Source organism: Daphnia pulicaria, chromosome 6 (assembly GCF_021234035.1).
Source record: "Daphnia pulicaria isolate SC F1-1A chromosome 6, SC_F0-13Bv2, whole genome shotgun sequence".
NCBI lineage: Eukaryota > Metazoa > Arthropoda > Branchiopoda > Diplostraca > Daphniidae > Daphnia > Daphnia pulicaria.
The window spans coordinates 1964459-1985958 of NC_060918.1; the positions used below are offsets into that span (position 1 = coordinate 1964459).

General features: G+C 39.5%; 7 protein-coding genes and 1 long non-coding RNA gene across 8 annotated transcripts; 5 read left to right on the top strand and 3 right to left on the bottom strand.

Annotated features, from left to right (window-relative positions):
* Positions 1-1371: 1371 nt before the first annotated feature.
* LOC124343779 (regulator of G-protein signaling 8-like) lies at positions 1372-3385 on the top strand. The gene is made up of 4 exons (XM_046797259.1): positions 1372-2286; positions 2388-2533; positions 2635-2798; positions 2883-3385. Exons 1-4 carry the CDS (start codon positions 2135-2137, stop codon positions 3063-3065), a joined length of 645 nt encoding a protein of 214 aa, XP_046653215.1. The 5' UTR covers positions 1372-2134; the 3' UTR covers positions 3066-3385.
* A 2304-nt stretch (positions 3386-5689) lies between these two features.
* On the top strand, positions 5690-7049 carry LOC124343780 (V-type proton ATPase 21 kDa proteolipid subunit-like). The gene is made up of 7 exons (XM_046797260.1): positions 5690-5852; positions 5939-5987; positions 6046-6129; positions 6202-6349; positions 6414-6543; positions 6608-6723; positions 6792-7049. Exons 1-7 carry the CDS (start codon positions 5780-5782, stop codon positions 6819-6821), a joined length of 630 nt encoding a protein of 209 aa, XP_046653216.1. The 5' UTR covers positions 5690-5779; the 3' UTR covers positions 6822-7049.
* On the bottom strand, positions 6878-8678 carry LOC124343745 (secreted frizzled-related protein 3-like). The gene is made up of 10 exons (XM_046797209.1): positions 8591-8678; positions 8448-8524; positions 8299-8359; positions 8188-8237; positions 7990-8117; positions 7816-7916; positions 7667-7756; positions 7414-7578; positions 7226-7335; positions 6878-7136 (listed from the first exon to the last, which is right to left on the bottom strand). Exons 1-10 carry the CDS (start codon positions 8631-8633, stop codon positions 7086-7088), a joined length of 876 nt encoding a protein of 291 aa, XP_046653165.1. The 5' UTR covers positions 8634-8678; the 3' UTR covers positions 6878-7085.
* Positions 8679-8740: 62 nt separating this feature from the next.
* LOC124343644 (RUN domain-containing protein 1-like) lies at positions 8741-11577 on the bottom strand. Its single transcript, XM_046797053.1, has 10 exons — positions 11204-11577; positions 11039-11135; positions 10795-10941; positions 10569-10725; positions 10351-10445; positions 10060-10281; positions 9858-9988; positions 9309-9791; positions 9139-9233; positions 8741-9074 (listed from the first exon to the last, which is right to left on the bottom strand). Exons 1-10 carry the CDS (start codon positions 11326-11328, stop codon positions 8968-8970), a joined length of 1659 nt encoding a protein of 552 aa, XP_046653009.1. The 5' UTR covers positions 11329-11577; the 3' UTR covers positions 8741-8967.
* A 107-nt stretch (positions 11578-11684) lies between these two features.
* Positions 11685-15162, top strand: LOC124343648 (protein spinster-like). Its single transcript, XM_046797062.1, has 12 exons — positions 11685-11840; positions 12456-12661; positions 12729-12861; positions 12924-13024; positions 13090-13204; positions 13279-13479; positions 13546-13677; positions 13748-13851; positions 13911-14068; positions 14139-14237; positions 14312-14516; positions 14848-15162. The coding sequence occupies exons 2-12, from the start codon at positions 12466-12468 to the stop codon at positions 14979-14981; spliced, it is 1578 nt and encodes a 525-aa protein (XP_046653018.1). The 5' UTR covers positions 11685-11840; positions 12456-12465; the 3' UTR covers positions 14982-15162.
* On the bottom strand, positions 11847-21269 carry LOC124343930. The gene is made up of 3 exons (XR_006919455.1): positions 21254-21269; positions 20879-20884; positions 11847-12388 (listed from the first exon to the last, which is right to left on the bottom strand). It is a non-coding gene; the product is annotated as an uncharacterized LOC124343930 (long non-coding RNA).
* On the top strand, positions 15258-18080 carry LOC124343652 (protein spinster-like). The gene is made up of 10 exons (XM_046797067.1): positions 15258-15920; positions 15984-16116; positions 16191-16291; positions 16369-16483; positions 16554-16754; positions 16823-16954; positions 17025-17128; positions 17202-17359; positions 17431-17529; positions 17599-18080. The coding sequence occupies exons 1-10, from the start codon at positions 15674-15676 to the stop codon at positions 17806-17808; spliced, it is 1500 nt and encodes a 499-aa protein (XP_046653023.1). The 5' UTR covers positions 15258-15673; the 3' UTR covers positions 17809-18080.
* Positions 18168-21257, top strand: LOC124343642 (protein spinster-like). Its single transcript, XM_046797050.1, has 13 exons — positions 18168-18472; positions 18546-18678; positions 18756-18880; positions 18958-19048; positions 19444-19497; positions 19566-19712; positions 19786-19816; positions 19883-19998; positions 20068-20164; positions 20237-20401; positions 20475-20573; positions 20655-20855; positions 20945-21257. The coding sequence occupies exons 1-13, from the start codon at positions 18280-18282 to the stop codon at positions 21155-21157; spliced, it is 1665 nt and encodes a 554-aa protein (XP_046653006.1). The 5' UTR covers positions 18168-18279; the 3' UTR covers positions 21158-21257.
* Positions 21270-21500: the final 231 nt, after the last annotated feature.

Sequence of the window (21500 nt, forward strand, 5' to 3'; positions counted from 1 at the left end):
CGTGGTTTGATTTGATGAGAATTCGGAACGTGACGCAAGAAATGTCAAGTAAGTCCAAGCTTTCCCTTGTGCGTCTTTTGACTCATGTAACATCCAATTCCGCACGTTGGTGCAGATTAAATGACTCTCATAATGTAGTGACGTTGCTGGGGCATGTATATTCAGCGACCTTTCCTAAATCGACCCCATAGTTACACTTGATGACGAAGCGATGTAGAGTGCGCATTAAGACTCAATATTGACACACTTAATGAGGCATTGGATCAAAGTGAATGAAGAAGAATGCCCCTACGTAAAGAAAACCTTAAACCGTCCTTCAATTGTACTCCGTAAATGGCGATTCGTGCAGTGGCGAAGCTTAATATAATTAAAATTGGATGAAACAGACTTTTTTAATTTGAATGTACCCAAAACCTTATACCGTATTATACACTTGATATTAATGCCTCTATACATAAAAATAGGTTTGCTAATCACGTTGACACATGCAATATTTTTTAATAATAATAATAAGAAAAGACGTCATCTTCTTTCGTGAATTACCACGGGCATTACACACGGCACGCCTACAACTTCCTGTTTTCAGGCCGGTGTGCTGGCCTATTTTGATCTTTGAAGGATGTTCGCTGACGACGGTCGCCTGGCGACTTTGGCCTGGATACGGTTTTATATTGCGACGATCTCACGACGTTCTACTGGTTCACTTTGTATGTACACATTATTTTGTTTTTGTTGAACTGCGATTTCCGGCGATTTCTGATATTAATCACCAACCATAATATTTTCCAACCGTCGTTAGGTTGCGTCAAGAGTCAGTCAAGTACTTCCTCCATCATCCAGCTATAGAAACGCCGGTGAGTAGGTAAATACACTTCAGATTTTTACCATATATCATATCTATATAGTGCTGCCTTATATAACTTTACTTCTACCGACTTTAAGTTCTTCTTCAAAATGGTTTATCCCAGGGTTTATCGATCTTTGCTTATACTATCTCGTCAAGATCGGCAAGGAAACGACCGTGACCGTGAAAGTTCCTTATCATGGATCGCTTCACGACTACACACGACGATATCGTATATATCTTGACTTGTTGTTTATTGACTCCTGCTGCGGAGAACTCCGTCTGTTTTGTTTTTCTTTTTACCGCTTCTTACATCCCAAAATTCAACATAATTTCATCTTATATCATCTATGTCTATATAGTGTAACAGTCGACTCCCTCGTCAGACCGAAATAACTTACACTGCTCGACACTGTTGCTGGTTAGTTAAGTTAAACAGTTTCAATTAGTCTATAGCATCTACTACTCCCCCCAAAAAACAATCGTGAATAATAGCTAGCGCTGCTGGCTCTAGTAAAAGAGATGATATGATACTTGATTGAGCAGGGCAGACGAATACAAGGAAGATATAGTATAGAGAGTGATTCCCATATAACCTTGTAGCTTTTTTGAGCGCGCCAGCAAATTATTTACCATACGCTGTTCACTGGGCCACAGCACATTCACACATCGTCCCATTTGATGAATGGATAGGGATAGAGCTGCAGTCTGCCCGGTCGTCTACAGAGACTAGGTCAACTGGCTATTGCATTCAATGAAATTCGAGAGAAACATACATAACAAGAATGGGAAATTTGAATTCCGTTTTGGCCATCTCGCTGCCAAACCCGTATTCCGGCTGACGCGGTCGCTCTGACATACTTTTTTTTTTTTTTTAAACGTTCGGTTTCACTTTGCGGTTGGCGTGTGTTTGCTGCCACAACAAGCGCAACCAATATCACTCCAAGACGTATAGACGCAAACGAAGTTTCCCCAAACAAAAATGGGATTTCCAATTTGATAAGATGCGCGCGCAGCCAGCAGAAAAGTAAAACTCCCAGTTTATTGTTCCGACGTTTGCAACATTCCCACATGTCTAGTTTCTTCCTCGTCTGCAAGTCTATATAAATGGGTTGGATTAGTCTCACTCTTATTCAGACTTTCAACATCACCCAGTGCCACATCTCTCGTCGTCTTATTTCACGCTCTTAAACATTTCGCAATCTATCAAAGTTCAATCGTCTTCAAGTGAACTCATTTGTGATCCCGAATCGTTATATTTTTTAATTTATCATTCTGTTCAAATCGAAAATGACAAACTCACCAGAACACGACAGCGGCAATAAAGTCAAGTTGGTTCTAGCCCATTCCCTCAATACGATTGTAATTGTAATTCCAACCACCAAAAGGAATCTCGTTCACAACGTTAAAGAACGAATAGTTACCAAACTCTCCAACAAGCGGTAAGTTTTCCCGTTTAACATTGAATTAATTTTCGTAATAGATGAGAGCTTCGAAAAAAATGAGAATGATGTTAATTATTTTACATTTCTGTATGTAATAGGTCCTCTAGTTGCAGCAGTTCTGATATGAGACTTCAAAATCTCAAATCCAATATCCGGAGAAGCTTATCGCCGTCATCGGCCCGACCACAGCCGGAAGAGGCACAGAAATGGGCCGAGTCATTCACCAAACTCATGGCATCCAAATGTAATCCTTCACTTTTGACCTGCGATTTAAACATTCATGATCCCACATAAATAAGCGATGTCATTAATCATATCTATAATTTTATCCATTTCTCTATAAAGATGGATCCTCTCTCTACCGGGCGTTTTTACTGCGAGAATTCAGCAATGAGAATCTGGATTTTTGGATGGCCGTCGAAGAGTACAAGAACTCCAAACCGCAAAAGATGGCAGCTAAAGCCCAGCAGATCTACAATGATTTCGTTGCCGTCAAAGCTACGAAACAAGTGCGTTATTAATAATCGTATATGATTAACTCAATTTGATTGATTTTAATTGATTTCTTATTTGCTGACTGTTGTGTTGAATAGGTTAACCTAGATGCTGAAACGAGAATCCTCACGCTGGCCAACATCCAGTCGGACATTGCCGACCAATTCGCTTTTGATCGCGCTCAAAGGCGAACTCAGCACATGATGGAACGCGATTCTTACCTGCGTTTCCTCCAGTCGGAATTGTTTCTTGAACTCGCCCACCCCGAGCGATATTATTAGCGTTTCGATTCCATGCATCCAGAAATATAGATCTCATTATCTTGTCACTACATTAGCCTATTTCTCTCTTCGTCATTTAAACTTATACATCCAATTACAGTATAACTATAAACCTTCGCAATTATTATGCATCTTTTGCTTGTCCTCTTCTATGTTGTCGCCTGCATTTCAAATTCCAATGACCCCACGCAATATTATCAATTTGTTTGTTACATTTCGTAAATATTTTTTTTTCTTTTTTCTCTGGTCTTGTATGTCAACTGTGATGTTGTTATCCAACATTTTTCGAAGAATAAAAAACTGCATGCTGATCTCATGAACACACTCTAGCCTATTGTTCCGCTATATTCCAGTTGATACACATCGATAAAATGTAGCTATAGCATTACGTTAAAATGTACTAAATGAATGCTGTACACAAGCAATTTTCCTTGTGCTGAATAAAAAAAATTAAAGAATAATAAGGAAAACAAAAACATCCGTTGGAACAGTTTGTTTGCGTACCATGGATGCCCTTTTATGCAGTGGACGAGAACAACAGACTGAGATGAGGGAACCGGAACCCTGTGTTGAGATATCGATCTTCAATTCCCAGTATAAGGGGGTTCTCTTAGACTGTTTAGTGTTTACACGCTGTGTTGACTGTTGCACGCGATGTGTTGAAGAGTCGTTGCTTCAATTAATCACGTATTGTAGCAAAACTGGGTCGAGGTTGAATCGTTGATTGGTTGTTTGCTTATTTTACCCGAATCAATTCCAAACAGTCGCTCCCTAAAATAAATGTATATCACCAGGGTGCTATAGTTTAAAAACAAAATTAGGAGAACAAGAGTTGTCGCCACCCAGAACGGCTTCGGAATTTTAAAAGAAACTGGCCTATGTCTAGACTCTAGAAGACATTTATAACAATTTCCCGTGCCAAGACGACGTGATTTCGACCAGAGTCGAAGCGAACACTGAAATTCGGCTTCGCTTTTTAATCTAATAATACATCTCATTTCAATTTTGTTTTGATTACATTAAAAATGTAAGAAAATTGCATACCAGCAGAAAGTCAGGAAACGTGAATTGACTGTGAAGAGAGCGCACCGGTAACTGAATTATGTGCGTGGGATGGCCAATAAAGCCAATGAAATTGCTTCACTGATGTTTCCTCCTGCTTGTTAGGTAAGTAGCAGACGTTCCAAGAGAATATAAAACTCAACGGCAAAAGAAGGCGCGACTGTTTTTTTCATTTCCGGGTTCCGGTTTTTTGTTATTTTTACATCCTAATTGAAAAGCGAAGAATTATCTTATCCGCTCTTTTTATTTCTATATTTGCTTCAATCGTCTTCCATTTTCAATTCATCTCGCATAAAAGCACCTTCGTGTCACCTTCGTCAAGGAGGGCTATATTCACGACGATGCCAAATTTGATTAACGCTCCTTCTGTTTACGACGTTCGGATGCGCATATTATCCAACGTTTCTCGCTTGCGTCGCTTCCCCCCGCCATCAATAGTTAATATTTATACGATGTGAATTAATTGCCTGATCCATCAAAGGTTTTCCTTTTTGTACCATATGTTTTCGGATCGTATAACGACTTGGGTACTAAATGGCGATGTTATGGCGCTATAAGGTTTATGTCAAGAGAAAGACGGAAACCCGGAAGCAGAAGAATAATTAGACTGAATTGATGACGATAACTTAAAAAATTCACTATGTTCGTGGGTGTATGTGTGCAGCGACGATCCCACCCGAATAAATTTGTGAGGTGATACGGAAATGTATTAACATATTATTTAGACGAGCGGATGTGGACAACTTGCGGCTGCTTCATACATTGACCGCACAGCATTGCATTTTTTTTTGAGGATATAGATAAACGATTTGCGTAGAAGAGCCTTGGAGTGCGAACCCACCTCATGATTCTCTCAACAGGATGAAATGGCTTCTTCTGAGGTTTTTGTAATCTGTAAGTGACCGCATAAACCGGAGTATCAAAAACAAAATTTTATCAAACGCGACAAGAGAGGTTAGCAAGGTCACCAAACATTTCGACACTATAGAAACGGATTTCCAATATCCTATCTGTGTTTTTCTTGTATCCTATCCGATAAAATGTGTAGGTACATTAGCCAATCTGATTGTAAATGTATCGCTGAACGGTGGCATTATTAATGCCACAAAGATTGCGTCAAAGGAAACGAAAATTTTTTTGAAGGACACTTGCTCGCTTGATTGAATTGCAACAGACAAATATGTGTACAGCAGTTCATATACATTTCCAAAGGTCCAACCAAGCACCTTGTTCTGACAGAAACACTCTCACTAAAGATTTAAAGAAATATTATTATTATTTATTTTTTCATGATGGATGAAGATCTTTGTAATAAAGCTAATGGTTTTATTGTTTTGTTTTCCGACGTTGTTGCGCAGGGGAAAAAAATCAAACTGTTTAACTTTAACACGCACTTTTTTAGCGTGTCCGTCGTTAAAAGCTGGTGACGAATGACGTCACAAAAAGCAACATGCGCCACCTAGTAGCAGACATTCAATATTAAATAAAGTTTTAATTTATTCCGATAGATGACGCGTTGGAAGCGCGTGAGACCAAAATCACATGACAGATCCCTTCCCCCTACCCCTTCTGTCACTTTGGTGCCAGTGGTCGTTTCATCTGTGTTAAGTATACTGAACCTGTGTCTTAGGAGTGAAATTAAATAAAATAGAATGGCGGCACGATATAGAGAAACTTATATTTATTCCTTCGGAGGAATATTGGTGGCGACAGTAGTCGTATTTGGTAAATCTTGAGAATCGTGCGATTCCTATTCTTTAACCTTTAATTATTGACTAAAAGTACCTTATCTCATTTCTTATTCTAAACAGCTGTATACTACATTCTCACCGGGCAAGGAGAGCGTATTGATATCGGATGGTATTATTAAGAAAAAAATCATTTTCAAGCTGTTATTCATCACTTTATACAACTCTAGGTTTTTGGAAACTATTACTCCGTACATGTGGGCAACTACTGGCATTGCATTTGCCGTATCCCTGTCAGTCATTGGTGCCGCTCTGTAAGCATTTTGTGTTATTTATCTAAGAAATTCAATGGGTATGATGGCCTGATAAACCATTACATTTTTCAGTGGCATCTACACTACTGGCTCAAGCATTATCGGTGGAGGTGTGAAAGCTCCCAGGATCAAAACCAAGAATTTGATTAGTGTTATTTTCTGTGAAGCTGTTGCTATTTACGGACTCATCATTGCCATTGTTCTTGCCGGCATGTTGGATGTAAAATACCTTAAGATAACTTTGACCACTAAACAAGAATGAACTAACATAAATTTGTTCTTAGAAATACGATCCATTAAAGGCTTCTCCTGAGAAAATTGCACAAAACTACTTTTCTGGATTCGCCATGTTTGGAGCTGGACTAACCGTTGGTTTGGTTAACTTGTTTTGCGGTATCTCAGTCGGAATTGTCGGTAAGACTCTAATAATAATCAGCATCCCCTTCGTCTCTTTATTACAATCTCACTGGTATTGCAGGATCCGGAGCCGCCTTGGCTGACGCAGCTAATCCCTCCCTTTTCGTGAAGATTTTGATTGTAGAAATTTTCGGCAGTGCAGTTGGTCTCTTCGGACTCATTGTAGGCATCCTGATGGTAATTTTTCTCATTACGGTACACACAGTAGACTAGATTAACTGTTTATTCGTTTGTTTGGTTTACAGTCTTCAAGAATCAAAATGGGAGACATATAAAGAAGATTATATCCACAACATTCATTCCTTTTATTGTAATTTTTTTTTACTATGAATGTTTCTTTAGTCAGATGTTTATACCATTTGGTCGTGTCTGTTGTCATCCAAATTTCTTTCTCCTTTTATCCCGCAAAATTAGCGCTCTATTGTCTCGTTAATCCCTTGTATAGAACAACAAATCAACTTACATGTAACTGTAATTTAAAATAAAGACGAGGCAGAGCATAATTTGGGTATGTGACCAGATGGTATAGATTAATGGTTTTAGTTGCCCTTTGTTGTGTTGGATGTCTGCTTCTTAGCCTTTTCCCATTTCTGTCGCAAAAAAGTGTGCATCCGAACAAATAAAGTTAAAAAAACACACGTTAAAACGAAAATTTGTGTGACTGTTTAATCAGTCATACCCCAATGAGTAAGGCGTATTTTTTACGCCATTCCAGTCCGACGCTGAGAGTAGTGTACAAAAGCCGTTGGCGAGTGACGTCTTCGTGGCCCAAAAGAAAATATTCTCTACCTAATATTGGATACAAAAAAAAAAAAAAAATTAAGCATTTTAAAATTAGTTTATAATCGAAAAATGATTACATTTTACCTGGATCAAGTCGTGGGCACGTGCCGCATGAAGTATTTGTCCAAAGAACTTCCCTGGAGAGGGGGTCGATTCGGACTTTTCCGTGTTTAAAAACCTCAATCACTTCTATGTTGGTTAGAGTTAGAGAACCAAACGTTTCCGACCACTCCACTTTCCCGCGAACAGCTGTCCAGTACATGATAACCGCGGAATATTAATTAGAACTATTTATAACTGGTTGAAAACTCATTCCATCACAGAACAATTGCCGTACCAAAATCGAAGCGCCTTTTGAGATAGAGTCGTTGTTTTAGCTTCGGATGACGGAAGCAAGGGCAATTTTCAGGATGTTTTATAGGTGTATCTAAAATTTGATCATTTGAATATTTTGATGACATTTTTCTTAAAAGAAAAAATGCTTACGTTGTTTTAGAATGGCTTCGGGAGTAAGACAAACACTTTCGGCTTTTGTTACATCAGGAAAAGAAAAACAATCTAAAGCACGTGGCCAAACGAATCCCATTCTGAATCAGAAAAATTGTGTTAGTCTCTTTAACATGTTAATATTAAAGCATATTTGGTGGGAGGTAGCAATACTTTTTAACGAGTGGCTCGCAGTGTGATTTGACTTGCTCACACACCTGCCGACACGGTGGAATAGTAGCCAAAAATGAAGGGAGTTCAGATGTACAAATTGGTGTGTATATAACACACAGAAAAAAAACCTAGACGCATTATAAAAATATCATTATAAATTCACAAAACGGATTAGTGATTCCAAAGGGCATAGGTTACCAAATATGGAGAGCAGTTGGTATCAGGCAAGTAACGAAATTGTTCTAATGCTGAATATCATACGTTTGTTTGTTATTATTTCCAAAATGAATTTATAAAATAGTTTAAAACCTATCAGAGCATCTTCCTGGTGTGTCATTCCAAGTAAATTAGGCATCCTGGTCGCATTGTACTATAATAATACGTCGGAATCAGTTCAGAAAAGCCTTGAAGAAATTAATCTCGCAAAAGAAAAGGTTAAGCAGAACTAATCGTCTGACCGGCATTTGTTGGCACATCGGGATGGCAATAGATTGGCAATTTCCATCCATGGCGGAACTGTTCACTGCAGTGGGCGCTAACTCATGTATACAAACACTTCACGTCACTTCATTACTTTCTGTAAATAAACGATTTTGCCTACCTGTGACCGATGGTTGCGTTACGCAGGAGACGACCGTCACCATCCTACACTACTTTCACAATTGAATTAGACACGCTTAAGTTTGCAATAGACGACGTGTCTACCACGAGAAATGCCTTGTAGGCTTGCGCGCTGTTTCATACCTATGGCTTCACGCAAATAGTATATTAAAACCTAATCGATTGAATACAGTGGAGCTTCAACTCCGTAAGACCGAAATAGACACCAAGAAACTTAAAACAAATGAAACGTTAAAATGAGAACACCCAAGAGTCTTAATTAAAGACTAGAAAAATTAACGGTGGTGGAGATTACTTTAGAGGAATGCTTGATAGAATAACGTGACTAGAAATGAAAACACTGTGGAATGTGAAAACTTAAAACGCATCGAAAATGTTGCGCAAAGAGCGAATCGATAGATCTTCAGGCAATTGAAATTCAACACTTTGCAACGGTTCCAGAATCTTCCAAATTTCGTCGAATTCTGATTAGAAAAGAGTAAAGTTAAAAATTACGTGCATCGATGTTTGTGGTAAAAGGCTCCCTACCTGGTTGGACAACGTGAGCCCAAGGCTCGTAGAATTCGTCTAGCAAGGCGGGACTTCGTAAGATAATACGTAGCCACGGGACAATTTTCTTGGCGCTAAAAAAGCCAAATTATTTCATTAGTTGAATTTGTGTAACATGATCTCTATTTAAATGAGAGGGAAATACTTACTTGAGAGCACTGGAAAGGAAAGCTTTGAAATGGGCCTCTGGCCCTCTTTTGTATGGTCGATGCATTGCAATAATGTTGCCGATGGCCATCAAAAGTCCCTGCTTGCTAGTTCCACCTTGAATTTCCAAGGAGAAAGACTGTGCCAGACTTCGCTGCGGATTACTCATCACTGATTGGCCATCTTTGGTGCGATAAAAGGCGACAAAGAGTTGCCAAGGATGAGGGACAGCGGAAACACCAGAGGAGGAACTAGGTCGAGGTGCAGCGCAACTCAAGAAAGGAACCAAACTGCTACTGGTATTCGGTTGAAGAAAACCGTGAATCAAAAGATCACGGAGCGCTGGACAAAGCCCTTTTCGGACTGCTTTGACTATGTTCACTTGATTGTCCGGTTCCCAAGAAAGTGTTTTATCTTTTCTGGTTTTCGTTGAAGACGTTCGCATCACCTGTCCTACAGCCTCGTTAAGTCGGCTTAGCCCTTCCCTAATAGTAAAATTTACAACCTATGTTTAAAATATTTTTTAAAAATATGAGAAAAATAAGACATACTGGAGTTGTCGACTCTTCTCTTTAGTTGGCATTTCACGCGGGAAACGATTGCCTATACCACATCCAAATTGAGAGATGACGTAAATCTGCATCAAGTTGGCCATCCGACGAAGGGTTTTAACAACTTTTTCCTGTTTTATTCAACGGTTGAATTAAGAGTGAATCTAAAATGATTAGGGTTATATTGTTGTTTTTTCCTTACCCGTTTCTCATTGAGTTGTAGTGGTTCAGGTGACGACGAACGTTTACCATGGTTGATATGTGAAAATTTACTCGCTGTTCCTGGCGTAGGATTTCCAGAACATTCACACGGACATTTTTTTTCAGCTGGACCTTGCAGGAACTCGATGAATCGTTCGAGATCAGTGACTTGCGTTTTCAGTTGCGTTACTAACTGCTCTTTCATTTTCAACGGATTTACAAGCTAAAAATAATAAATTAATAATAATAATAAGACTACTGTGGTTGTCACTAGGATCTCATTTTCACATACCTGGCCAATAGCTTCATCCACCTGCTGCCTTAGTTCTTCAACTGTATACTTGTCTAGATCGTCAACATTGAATTGGAGCTTATTTTTCATTTGATCTGAGAAGCACAGTGAAATAAATCATCATTAATATTTGGATAAGCAAATATTATAACCCACACAACCCAGACTCTGATTATGGGCACATTCATGTAAAAGTTTCAATAATAAAGAGCATTCACCAATAATAATTTTTTGGCGTTCAACAATCAATGTTTGTGGAAGTCCAGCTTCTCCAGTCTCATAAGCATAGCGCTCCAAATCCTCCAGCTGCTGTTTCAACTGCTCTATTAACTCATGCTGTTTAACTTTATGGGATTCCATTTTAGTTATGTGGTCCTGATAGATAGACAGCCATTAGATAAACTTTAAAATAATTCTTTAAAAAATAGCTCTGAAAATCTGCACCTCTTCAGAATCTTTTCCCTCTTCCACACAGCTAAATGATTTTTGAAAATCTGGGATTCCACGGAAGGCAAACTCTTCTAGGTCCCGTAGGAGAGTTTCTTTGGTCTCAGGCTCTGCATCTACTATTTGCTTGAGTCTAAATTGAACCTAGATGTTATAAGACAGATTTTAAAAAGGGATTGGCAATTTTTTATATTTGGATTAGTAATTCACACAAGCTTGGAATTAAGAGTTAAGTTTATACTTGGGCAAAGTGTGATGTTAGTGCCATAAGTGACGAATTCAGTTGTTCCTGTTCTTCTTCTAACAAACGAAGCTTTTCACTGTCATAGCTAGCAAAGCTAGTTGTAAGTAAACCAAATTCAAACCATTAATTTTCTACAACAATTAATAATTTTAAATTACTGACCTTTGCCAATAATCCTGATCTTCAAGATCAAAATTATTCGCATCTTCATCCGGTTCAGCGGCTCCGAGTGGATCCCATCTTTCACCTCGCGCTATCACATCATCCGAACACTCACTCTGTTCCATTTTTGCCTAAATATATATTATAATTTTGCTGAGTTGTTTATTTGACTAGACGGAGAGTAACATGGAGGCAGATGGTGGGCAGCGTAGGTGGTGTAATCTAAAAAACAACTAAAGAAACATCGTCTGCTTGGTACACATAAGCTGTCAGAATCATCTGTTATGACGCGATTACGGTTATGACGTCATGAGAAAAGTTAATTTGAAATACGGAGAACGGATTCAACAGTTAATTAGCTTATTCACAGATAATAAAAAATTTATCAACCCGGTATAATAGTAACCATCGAAATATGCATTTATTTGTTCTTAATTTAAGCAATATACATCCATGTAGGCTAGATGGCGTGCACTGCAGAAACCTGAAAACCCATACAAGTTTAATTCTTGTTGTTGCTGGGGGTCGAAAAGAAAGAGCAGTAAAATCGGTGTTACTCAGGTATTTTGTGTTCCAGCGGTCTATTCCAGTTAACACTTTGAATGACACCCTAACATATCAAGATAACAACATCGAGGTAATATTTTAAACATTTACTATTTGTCGTCATTCTTGCAGTCTAATCTTAGGGGAAAAGTGTCGAATGAAATGTAACACTTGTTTACGACTCAGTTTCACTTACAAGTTTGTTGCCCCTGGGGGTTCAGTTGTAGCCGCTAATCTACTAGTGTTTTTCGGTTCTCTTTCGATTAAAACTATGCATCATATGTGCAGCCGACTTGTCATATGTACAAGGAAATAAATGATTCCCCAGAGTCAGCTGATTTTTGGTCCTAAATATTGTGAAAGCTATGACAAATTGAAAATTATCAAATTTTATGATTGAAAGAATGTTAAAAAAACACGCCCCTTTTTAGAGTCGACGGGAATATGTTTGTGTTAACCACCACCATCGAGAGTATCTCCTAGAAAACAACTTGCAAAGAAAATTCTTTGATTTTTTCCCATATGGTCAGTAGCGACAAGAGCATATGAGTCAGTCGTTGATTCGTCTTTGAAAGAGTAGGATCTGTCGATTGAAGTTGGATCGATTGAAATCAATTGGGAAAATCGAGTGGTGCTATACTCTGTTTGTTATTTTAAATTAAGAGAATTAAAGTATGGCCGAATCTGTTCAATTTCCTCCCAACAGCACTTCCACAATGGACGACGATCCCGAGAAACGTTCAATTACCGCCCCGGAAACAGATCGTGAAGAACATGAAGACTATCAAGTATCGAATGGGGGTCGAACCCATGCTGGTGACGGTGGTCAAGTCACCCGGGAGAAAATGCTCACCACTCTTATCATCTGTTTCTGTAATTTGATCAATTTTATGGACCGCTATTCGTTACCAGGTATGTATAATATAATTCAATTGTGGTTGTCGGGACTCGAATAATTGTTAATTTGTTGTTTTGACAGGGATTTTACCCATGGTTATTGATGAATTGAAGTTGAGCAATTTTCAAGGAGGTATATTGCAATCGGCTTTCGTTGTTAGTTATGTGGTTGTCGCTCCGCTCGTCGGCTACTTGGGCGACAGATATTCCCGCAGGTTAGTTACACCCATGATCATTTCCATTTGTCCAATTTATTCATTCAGTTTGCTGTTTTTAGAGCCATTATGGGTTGCGGTTTATTAGTGTGGAGTATTGTGACGATGGCTGGGTCTTTTATGACCACTTTTGAAACACTTCTTATTTTCCGCTGTCTAGGAGGTAACACAAAACATTAAGTCTATTAATTACATGACGAATTATAATGTCAAATGTTCTCAACCAAGGAATTGGAGAGGCTAGTTATTCTGCCATTGGGCCAGCCGTCATCGGCGATCTTTTCGTCGGAAACACCCGTTCAAAAATGCTGGCATTATTTTACTTCACTACTTTAATCGGCGGGTAAATCTAATTTTCCCAAAATATTTTCAGTAATAGTAACCCCCAATTGAAATGTATATCTATGTCTTAATCAGTGGTCTAGGGTTCATTACTGGATCTGGCATGGCCGCCGCAACGGGTTCCTGGAATTGGGGATTACGTGTGACACCTATTTTATCGATGGTTTCCGTCCTTTTGATCGCCTTTGCAATGAGAGATCCACCTCGAGGACTAAGCGAAGGCTCTCGCCTTGTCAGCACTTCGTGGCAGAAAGACATTGTTTACCTAGTTAAAAAGTATGAACGTAAAATTTCGTTTTTCTTATTACTCATAATCAAAGTTTCCTGCATTTTGACATCTAGTCCGAGTTTGATGCTTTCGACAATCGCGTCGATTGCTGTCACTTTTACAGTAGGGGCTATCGCAGCCTGGGGACCTCAGTATGTCTTCCTTGGACGTCAAATCATTAACGACACCTCACTGTCTTTCGACGAGTAAGTTATTAAATTCCGAGTATGCGGTTTGGTTGTTTCAAAACGTTTCTAAAAATTTTGATTTTTGCAGCATTTCGTTAGTATTCGGCATTGTCACCATTGCTTCCGGCCTTTTGGGAGTGGTCTGTGGATCAGTGATGGGCCAAAAACTGCGCGTTCAGTTCCCCTCTGCCGGTACTATCAATTCGTTTCATTTACAGCGTATTCATCTTATTGCCTTAACCTTTTTATAGATGCAATTATCTGCGGAGTGGGAATGATTTGCAGCGCGCCTTTTTTCTACGGACTTTTGGTCCTCTCTTTGGGACCTATTTATGTCATTTACATCCTTGCCTTCCTGGCTCTCTGGTTTATTAACCTCAATTGGGCACTCGTTGGTGACATCTTACTCGTAATTACCAACTGATTTTCACCTATCAAAAACTTTGTTTCTATGACTGATGTGCTTCATTTATTTACAGTACGTGATAATTCCAACTAGAAGAGCCACAGCAGCTGCATTCCAGATTCTAGTCTGCCATATATTTGGTGACGCCAGCAGTCCCTTCATCGTTGGGCTGGTACAATACCTATTCATATTCAGATCTTCAGAACTTGCCAACTGTTTTTAATCTCGGTAAAAAATTATTATTAGATTTCCGATGCCGTGAAGCCTACCATCGATTCTGATTCGGAGACTTTCCGCAACTTCAAGTCGCTCGAATATGGACTGTTCGCCATACTTTTTATTGAAGTCCTCGGCGGATTCTTCTTTCTCGCCTGTTCGTGGTTCCTGGTGTCGGATCGAGCCAAGGCCACCAAAGCTGTTGCCGTCAGCATACCAGATCAATCTATCCTGTGTTAGTCAAATTAACGTTCCACATCAGTATTCTATCCCTATCGAAAATACGTATTTTAAAATTTTCTATTTAATTCATTTGAATAATTCTTAATTGAAAAAGTGCATTTAATCCCAATCTTACTATCCAATAGCCTTGCATGGACTAACTACTCTCCATGGGATCTTTTTGCCGGCCTATTGCATGATAGTATAATATTGATTACGTATCCTCCGGTGACTCGAATATGATGCCATTTCTATCTCACAGCTTTTATTCTTTAATAATTGTCTTATTTAACGGATAACATATACACTGGTTTAATTTTGACTGAATCACAAATCAAATGCAGATGACAAGAACAAACCCAGCCAAGTTCACGTATTCGTTCCTGCCAGTGATCCCGCTGCGTCCGCTTCCGGACTCACCATGATGATCAAGAGATCTTCCCAGCCGATGGATGAAGTTAACCTGGAAAACGCCTAAAAATAACAAAAGATGGGGGGACATTTCCGTCCAGTTCTTTGTTATTCTGTTTATCTCTAGAAGATCTGACAACCTTTTTTTTAAATATTTTTTTAATTATTATTCCATTTTAGAGAAAAGACTTTGGTAGCTGATTTTGATGGCCAAAATGCTCAACTTTTAGAATATACATTTTTTTTTTTCATTTTTTTGTGCAAAGTTTAATCTTGATGGTCGGTATGTCGTGCGATATTTTTATTTTGTCTAATTTTAGATGTTTCGATCATCAGATGACCTCGCCATTTAAACCAACCATTAAATAATAAGCATTCGACGTTGATATTATCTCATTCGCATTGAGATAGGAAAATCCATCTTCTTAATGTCTGACGGAGCATCATATCTCTCAGGGTTAGAAGACGAAACTATCCCTTTTTATTTAATCTCTGACGACAACAAACAAACAGAATGTGGTGCGTTCAATGCGCATTGGCTGTTGTACGTTGATTGACGGCTGGGTTTAATTTGTTAACTATCGATATCTATGCCTATCAGCGGAAGGGCGTACCGCAAACAAGTCTCCGAGGACATTCAGTTTTTCTGTTGGGACATCGAGCTCGACCGGGCTACTGCCATAGTTTCGGGCCGTCGCTCTCCACACTGTTCTGCTTTTTGGTTAGCGATCGGCTCTGGCAAAGAAACGAGTTTTCAAGATGAAGACGGAAGAAGCGGATCAGACTCCACCTTACGACAGTAGCGATCATTTGAAAATTTCTGTGGCCGAAAAAACTAATCCTCCGATCCTATCAACTTTCACTGCCGAGTCCGATTCAGGTGCAATCAAGCAAGATGCGGCGGCCGAAGAACCAGCCAGTCAGATGACTCGAGGGAAAATGATCAACACTCTCATCATCTGTCTTCTCCAACTTTTGAATTTTATGGATCGATATGCCTTACCCGGTAAACTCCGCCAAAACAAACAAATGTTTCATTTTAATTCAACTTTGGTTTTTGATTATTAAGGAATATTACCCGTCATTATCGACGAATTGGATCTGAGCAACTTACAAGGCGGTTTGCTTCAATCGGCCTTTATCGTCAGCTACGTCGTGGTGGCTCCGCTTGTCGGCTACTTGGGCGATCGTTTTTCTAGAAAGTAAGTTGACACTTTAAAAGCCCGAAAATAATTAGCGTTCACTCTACTCTAAATCTCCCGTTTCTCCTCAAAAGAATTATCCTGATCGTGGGACTCACTGTTTGGAGTTTGGTGTCGCTAGCCGGTTCTTACATGACCACTTATTCATCTTTATTGGCTCTGCGCTGCCTGGGAGGTACATAACAATCTGCCAATTCAAAAATTATTTCAACCGGCATCAATAATTTCATTTTCCAATTTTTTAAAATTAAGGGATTGGCGAAGCGACTTATTCGGCCATTGGGCCGGCAATGATCGCTGATATGTTTGTCGGTGACACCCGCTCCAACATGCTAGCCATGTTTTACTTTATGATGCTCGTTGGCGGGTAAAAATGACTCTGTTTGAATTTGCACTTGAAACATTTTCCCACTAACACAAAATTCCATTGTTTTTAGAGGATTAGGTTACATCACCGGATCGGGAGTAGCAGCCGCCACTGGATCGTGGAACTGGGGGCTCCGGGTCACTCCGATTCTCTCGTTGATTTCCGTCTTTCTCATCATCTTCTTCTTGAAAGAACCGGCCCGAGGTGAGAGCGAAGGCTCTCGTCTAGTCAGCACCTCCTGGAAGAAAGACATCATTTATCTTTTACACAAGTATGACATCATTTACATCCAATTTAAGATTGCGAAAAATGTAACGAAGATGATTCATATTCTTATAGCCGGAGTTTTATGTTTTCGACCACCGCCTCAGTCGCCTTGGTGTTCGTCATTGGGGCCGTCGGCGTTTGGGCCCCGCAATTCGTCGTTCTCAGTCGCAAAGTCGTTTTGGACGAGACCCACACTTTTGAAGAGTAAAAATTCGATCGCCATTATCCCTTATCGTCCGTCTCATAATTTCAAATACTTTTTTACTTTCGTCAGAATTTCTTTAGTGTACGGAGTTATTAGCATCGTTTCCGGAATAACAGCTGTTATAGTCGGCGCAATTATGGGCATGAAACTTCGTTCTAAATACCCTTCAGCTGGTCAGTTCTCTTTTATTAGAAACTTGATTGACGTTTTAATTTGTTATAATTTTTAAATTTTGTTTTTTATTAGACGCTCTCATCTGCGGCGTCGGTATGCTGCTCTCGGCTCCGTTTTTCTACGGATTCCTAGTTGCCGGAACCGAACCTCTCTACTGGATCTACATCCTTTCATTTATCGCCCTTTGGTTCATCAATTTGAATTGGGCGCTCGTTGGAGACATTCTTCTGGTAATGAATATTAACAACTTCGATAATTTAGTATTTGCTTAAAATCCAAATCATTTGATGTCACTTTTTAGTACGTGGTTGTGCCCACAAGACGGGCCACAGCGGAAACGTTTCAAATCATGTCAGTTCACGTTTTCGGTGATGCCAGCAGTCCGTTCATCATTGGATTGGTGTGTTTTTCATCTCACCACATTACATTTTAATTTAATAACTAATTCTTACTTTGCTATAAATTGTAGATTTCAGACGCATTCGAGCCACTCATCAATTCGGATTCGGAAGACTACCGCAAATACACGTCACTCCAGTACGCCTTGCTCATCAATCCGTTCATCCAGATATTGAGCGCCGCCCTTTTTATGGCCGGATCCTTTTACCTTCTCAGCGACCGAGACAAAGCCAAACGTGCAGTTGCGGATGGAATTGCACGTGAAAATGCCTCAAATTAAAATTCCACCCAAACGACTTGTTTGTTGTTTGCCAGTTTTTTAAGCTCATCACTGTGACTGACGTAAAGAGCATTATATATACATTTTACCCTTAATGTGTTAGTGTCACTTTGCGATACGTTTATCAGTGATCCAACCACGCCTCTCTAATCCCATCAACCGATCTAAAAAAAAAGGAGGACGTTATGGTCCGTTTGTTTGTCTGTCTGAGCCAGTGATCTTGTCCTTACATGTTATTGTCCAAATCGAATAAAAAGAAAACGAGGTTTTTATTTTTGGTTTCTCCCCTCTCGGCCGGTGGATTTTTCTTGGTTTGCGCAACTGATAGTGTGAACTTGCTAAGCTTTTCTTTTTTATTTATTTGGTTATTATGATTATCAGTCAACGTTGCACCTTTATCACGTATCCTTTTGTTTTGACTCGGTCCCTTAGTCCTTTGACAGATATTTTCAGTGTCCGTAGTGCTTGAGGATGGATGCCGGAACAGACCACCAGCTAGCGGAAACATCTTCCGCCGGATCAGAGAAAGTTGAAAATGTCCAGGGGTTTGAAAATGGTCGAATACAAATCGAAAGTAAGAAACAATCGCGTTTGAAAGTGGCTACCGTGTGCATCCTCTGCTTTTTCAATCTCACTTACTATATGGATCGGTTCGGTATCGCTGGTAAGTGCGTAATTAGATTCTTAATTAAAATTTTGATTGGGATTTCATCGGGTGTGTCTTGAATGTCATTCAGGCATTTTGCCGTCAATCCAGTGCGACCTGGGAGCAAGTGACAAACAGGGTGGTTTACTTCAAACCGCTTTTATTGTACCTTACGTAATTTTTTCGCCTGTGGTCGGTTACCTAGGCGACCGAAACTCTCGAAAGTTTGTATTTTGTAATTGTTGTGCTCTTGGAAATGATTTAAACGGCATCATTTATCCGTCTGATTTCCTCTGCACAGGTTAATTTTAGTGGCAGGGATATTTTTCTGGTCCTGCGCCACACTGACTGCCAGTTTCATGCCCAATTTGTGGTCATTTATTGTCCTTAGATCACTCACGGGAGTCGGCGAAGCTTGTTTCAGTTGTACGTTGAATTATTCGTTACACTATTATTTAATTCGGCTATTTTTTTAAATGTTTTTCAACATTAATTTGTGATAGCTTTGGCGCCGGCAATCATTAGCGATCTCTACGCCAGTAACGTTCGCTCCAAATTTCTAGCTATTTATTACTTCGCTATTCCGGTCGGAAGGTAATCGTGTGGGCTGAATTTATTAAATAATATTTATCTGTTTTCAATTTTTCGTTGCACGCGTGGATTCAAATTCCGTATCCTGAATGGAACCACATATTTTTATGTGCTATCTCAAAAGTGTGTTGACTAAGATTTAGATTAGAAAGGGATCTGAAACAAATTCCTTATCTGTCTGGTCGGTTAAAATAACCCCAAGATCACACGAGTCTGGCCGTTTTATTTTGTCCTTTTTCTGTTTGTTTTGTAAACAAACAATGCACAGTTCAAACAAGCCTGACTGAACCTCAACTGTCAATATAATCTGTCCAGTTATTTATTTACTCGACCACAGAAATCCCCAGTTAACTTCTTTTCGTTATTTAATTGTTTTATTTTTATTATAATTTATGCAGCGGATTGGGTTACATTGTTTTTGCTGAGGTCGGAAACGCGACCAACGACTGGAGGTAAAATTATAATGAACACCGTAAATTAATTTGGAGAGTTTGCTGGCAAATTAAGGTTTTTATCATAGATGGGGACTTCGGGTGACGCCCATTTTCGGATTCATCTGCGTCGTTTTAATCCTGCTGTTTCTGCAAGATCCGCCGCGCGGAGAAAGTGAGGGTAGCCGGATGAAAACTACTTCTTGGATGGACGATATCAAATATTTCGCCACACAGTAATAGTACCTTTGATTTTTAATTATCCAGATATTTCAATCGTTACTAATCGTTTGGCTATTGTTTATTCAGTGGAAGTTACATCTGGATCGGCGTTGCTTCGGTATGCAATTTTTGATTTTAATTGAATTTTTAGATTCAATCATTTTTTCAATTGTATTACGTATAGACAGCCGTAGCTTTTATTGCTGGAGCGTTCGGCGCATGGGGTCCCAAATACATCACGCTGGGACTGGTCACGCAACAGGAAGGGCAGACGGAAGACATTGGTGACCTCCTCGGCAGGTAATATTCCACCAGCCAAAATATGTCTAACGCGCAATTCAATTAACGTAATTTGTTGGTTTAAAAAAGAGTATCGCTGATCTTCGGATTAATCACGGTAGTAACCGGTTTGATGGGCGTGGTCGTGGGTTCATTGATGGGAACAAAGTTGCGCGGCAAATACCCGGTGTGCAATTATTATTATTTATTACATTCATTTTGACCTACATTTGACAATAATTATTGTTGTGTTTCTCAGACAATCGATCCTGAAATTTGTGGGTTTGGAGTATTGGCCAGCGTGCCGCTCATTTTTGCAATGACGGTCCTGGCCCGCGGTCCCGAAGCGCCCACTTACATCACCTTCTTCTTCGGCCAGTGGTTTTTGAATTTAAATTGGGCCCTTGCCACCGACATGTTGATGGTATTTACAATTAAAATAAATTTCATTAAGAGTAATTATTTAATCTTAACAATAATTACGCCATTTTCTAAAGTACACCATCGTTCCTACGAGAAGATCATCCGCTAAAGCTATCCAGATTCTCTTAAATCACGTTCTGGGCGATGCCGGAAGCCCTTACATCATCGGATTGGTTTGTCATTACGCCTTATTAAATTCCTCTCTCAAAATAGTAATTAAAAACATCAATAAAATACTTTGATCAATTGCGTAGTTGTCAGACGCGTTTAAACCTCTCGTGGAATCGGGCCACAGCAGCACGAAGACTCATAATGCCACCACCATTTCGTCATCTTTATGGGATAGCCCGGTGGCAAGAGAACAAGATTGCGATTTGTCGCCCATCGACGTCACTACCGCAGAACGAGATTTTACGGCATTGCAGTATGCTCTGTTTATCGCCTTATTCATCCAGGTAGTACATATATAAAAGATCACATTCAGCTGATGTCTAGAAAATATAAGATGCACGGTATAATAGCAAGAGACTCTGTCGTTATATAGGTACTGGGTGCATTTGCCTTTATTGCCACTTCCTGGACGATCATTGATGACAAAGCGGAAGTGGACCGAGTGGCTGCCCTATCCCAACGAAAAGACAGGAACTCTGATCAGCTTGATTCGATCGTCGATTCGTCTAGCGAAAAATTGCCAGGATCGATTTCTACCATCACAACTAGTGAACAGACAGGACCGATATCTACTAATGTCTCTTAAATGTTATCAGTTGATGGATGCCCGAGAAATATTCAAATAATATATTTTAGACCAGTTATTGATCGTGTTAATTAAATGTCATTAAACGTATTGAACCACTGTTTGGTCTATTAACAGAGCCTTCGTCAATTAAAATTGGGGAAATAAATGTGTCCATTTTCTTAACACAGTTGACATAAGATAAGTTTCCGTGTTCATTGTTAAACTCCACAGGACCCAGTGTACAGTGGATACTATAGTGTCCATTATTACAAGTTTGTTTTTGTGAGTTGGTTCTCAACAATAATTGTCTAAAACATACTAGGTGAATTTCTAATGGAATTCAACGAATTTGGCATCACAA

Excerpts from the sequence above, each read along its gene's own strand:
- LOC124343779 (XM_046797259.1), top strand. The coding sequence starts at position 2,135 with ATGACAAACTCACCAGAACACGACAGCGGCAATAAAGTCAAGTTGGTT. Across the intron at positions 2,287-2,387 it reads ACCAAACTCTCCAACAAGCG|GTCCTCTAGTTGCAGCAGTT; the intron begins GTAAGTTTTCCC and ends TGTATGTAATAG. Across the intron at positions 2,534-2,634 it reads CAAACTCATGGCATCCAAAT|ATGGATCCTCTCTCTACCGG; the intron begins GTAATCCTTCAC and ends TTCTCTATAAAG.
- LOC124343745 (XM_046797209.1), bottom strand. The coding sequence starts at position 8,633 with ATGGTGACGGTCGTCTCCTGCGTAACGCAACCATCGGTCACAG. Across the intron at positions 8,118-8,187 it reads CCAACTGCTCTCCATATTTG|GTTTTTTTTCTGTGTGTTAT; the intron begins GTAACCTATGCC and ends TAATGCGTCTAG. Across the intron at positions 7,917-7,989 it reads TGCGAGCCACTCGTTAAAAA|AATGGGATTCGTTTGGCCAC; the intron begins GTATTGCTACCT and ends TTTCTGATTCAG.
- LOC124343644 (XM_046797053.1), bottom strand. The coding sequence starts at position 11,328 with ATGGAACAGAGTGAGTGTTCGGATGATGTGATAGCGCGAGGTGAAAGA. Across the intron at positions 10,726-10,794 it reads AGGGAAAAGATTCTGAAGAG|GACCACATAACTAAAATGGA; the intron begins GTGCAGATTTTC and ends TCTATCTATCAG. Across the intron at positions 9,989-10,059 it reads TACAACTCAATGAGAAACGG|GAAAAAGTTGTTAAAACCCT; the intron begins GTAAGGAAAAAA and ends TGAATAAAACAG.
- LOC124343780 (XM_046797260.1), top strand. The coding sequence starts at position 5,780 with ATGGCGGCACGATATAGAGAAACTTATATTTATTCCTTCGGAGGAATA. Across the intron at positions 5,988-6,045 it reads GAGCGTATTGATATCGGATG|GTTTTTGGAAACTATTACTC; the intron begins GTATTATTAAGA and ends ATACAACTCTAG. Across the intron at positions 6,544-6,607 it reads TATCTCAGTCGGAATTGTCG|GATCCGGAGCCGCCTTGGCT; the intron begins GTAAGACTCTAA and ends CTGGTATTGCAG.
- LOC124343652 (XM_046797067.1), top strand. The coding sequence starts at position 15,674 with ATGAAGACGGAAGAAGCGGATCAGACTCCACCTTACGACAGTAGCGAT. Across the intron at positions 15,921-15,983 it reads GGATCGATATGCCTTACCCG|GAATATTACCCGTCATTATC; the intron begins GTAAACTCCGCC and ends TTGATTATTAAG. Across the intron at positions 16,117-16,190 it reads GGCGATCGTTTTTCTAGAAA|AATTATCCTGATCGTGGGAC; the intron begins GTAAGTTGACAC and ends TCTCCTCAAAAG.
- LOC124343648 (XM_046797062.1), top strand. The coding sequence starts at position 12,466 with ATGGACGACGATCCCGAGAAACGTTCAATTACCGCCCCGGAAACAGAT. Across the intron at positions 13,025-13,089 it reads TATTTTCCGCTGTCTAGGAG|GAATTGGAGAGGCTAGTTAT; the intron begins GTAACACAAAAC and ends TTCTCAACCAAG. Across the intron at positions 13,480-13,545 it reads ATTGTTTACCTAGTTAAAAA|TCCGAGTTTGATGCTTTCGA; the intron begins GTATGAACGTAA and ends TTTGACATCTAG.
- LOC124343642 (XM_046797050.1), top strand. The coding sequence starts at position 18,280 with ATGGATGCCGGAACAGACCACCAGCTAGCGGAAACATCTTCCGCCGGA. Across the intron at positions 18,473-18,545 it reads GGATCGGTTCGGTATCGCTG|GCATTTTGCCGTCAATCCAG; the intron begins GTAAGTGCGTAA and ends AATGTCATTCAG. Across the intron at positions 18,679-18,755 it reads GGCGACCGAAACTCTCGAAA|GTTAATTTTAGTGGCAGGGA; the intron begins GTTTGTATTTTG and ends TCCTCTGCACAG.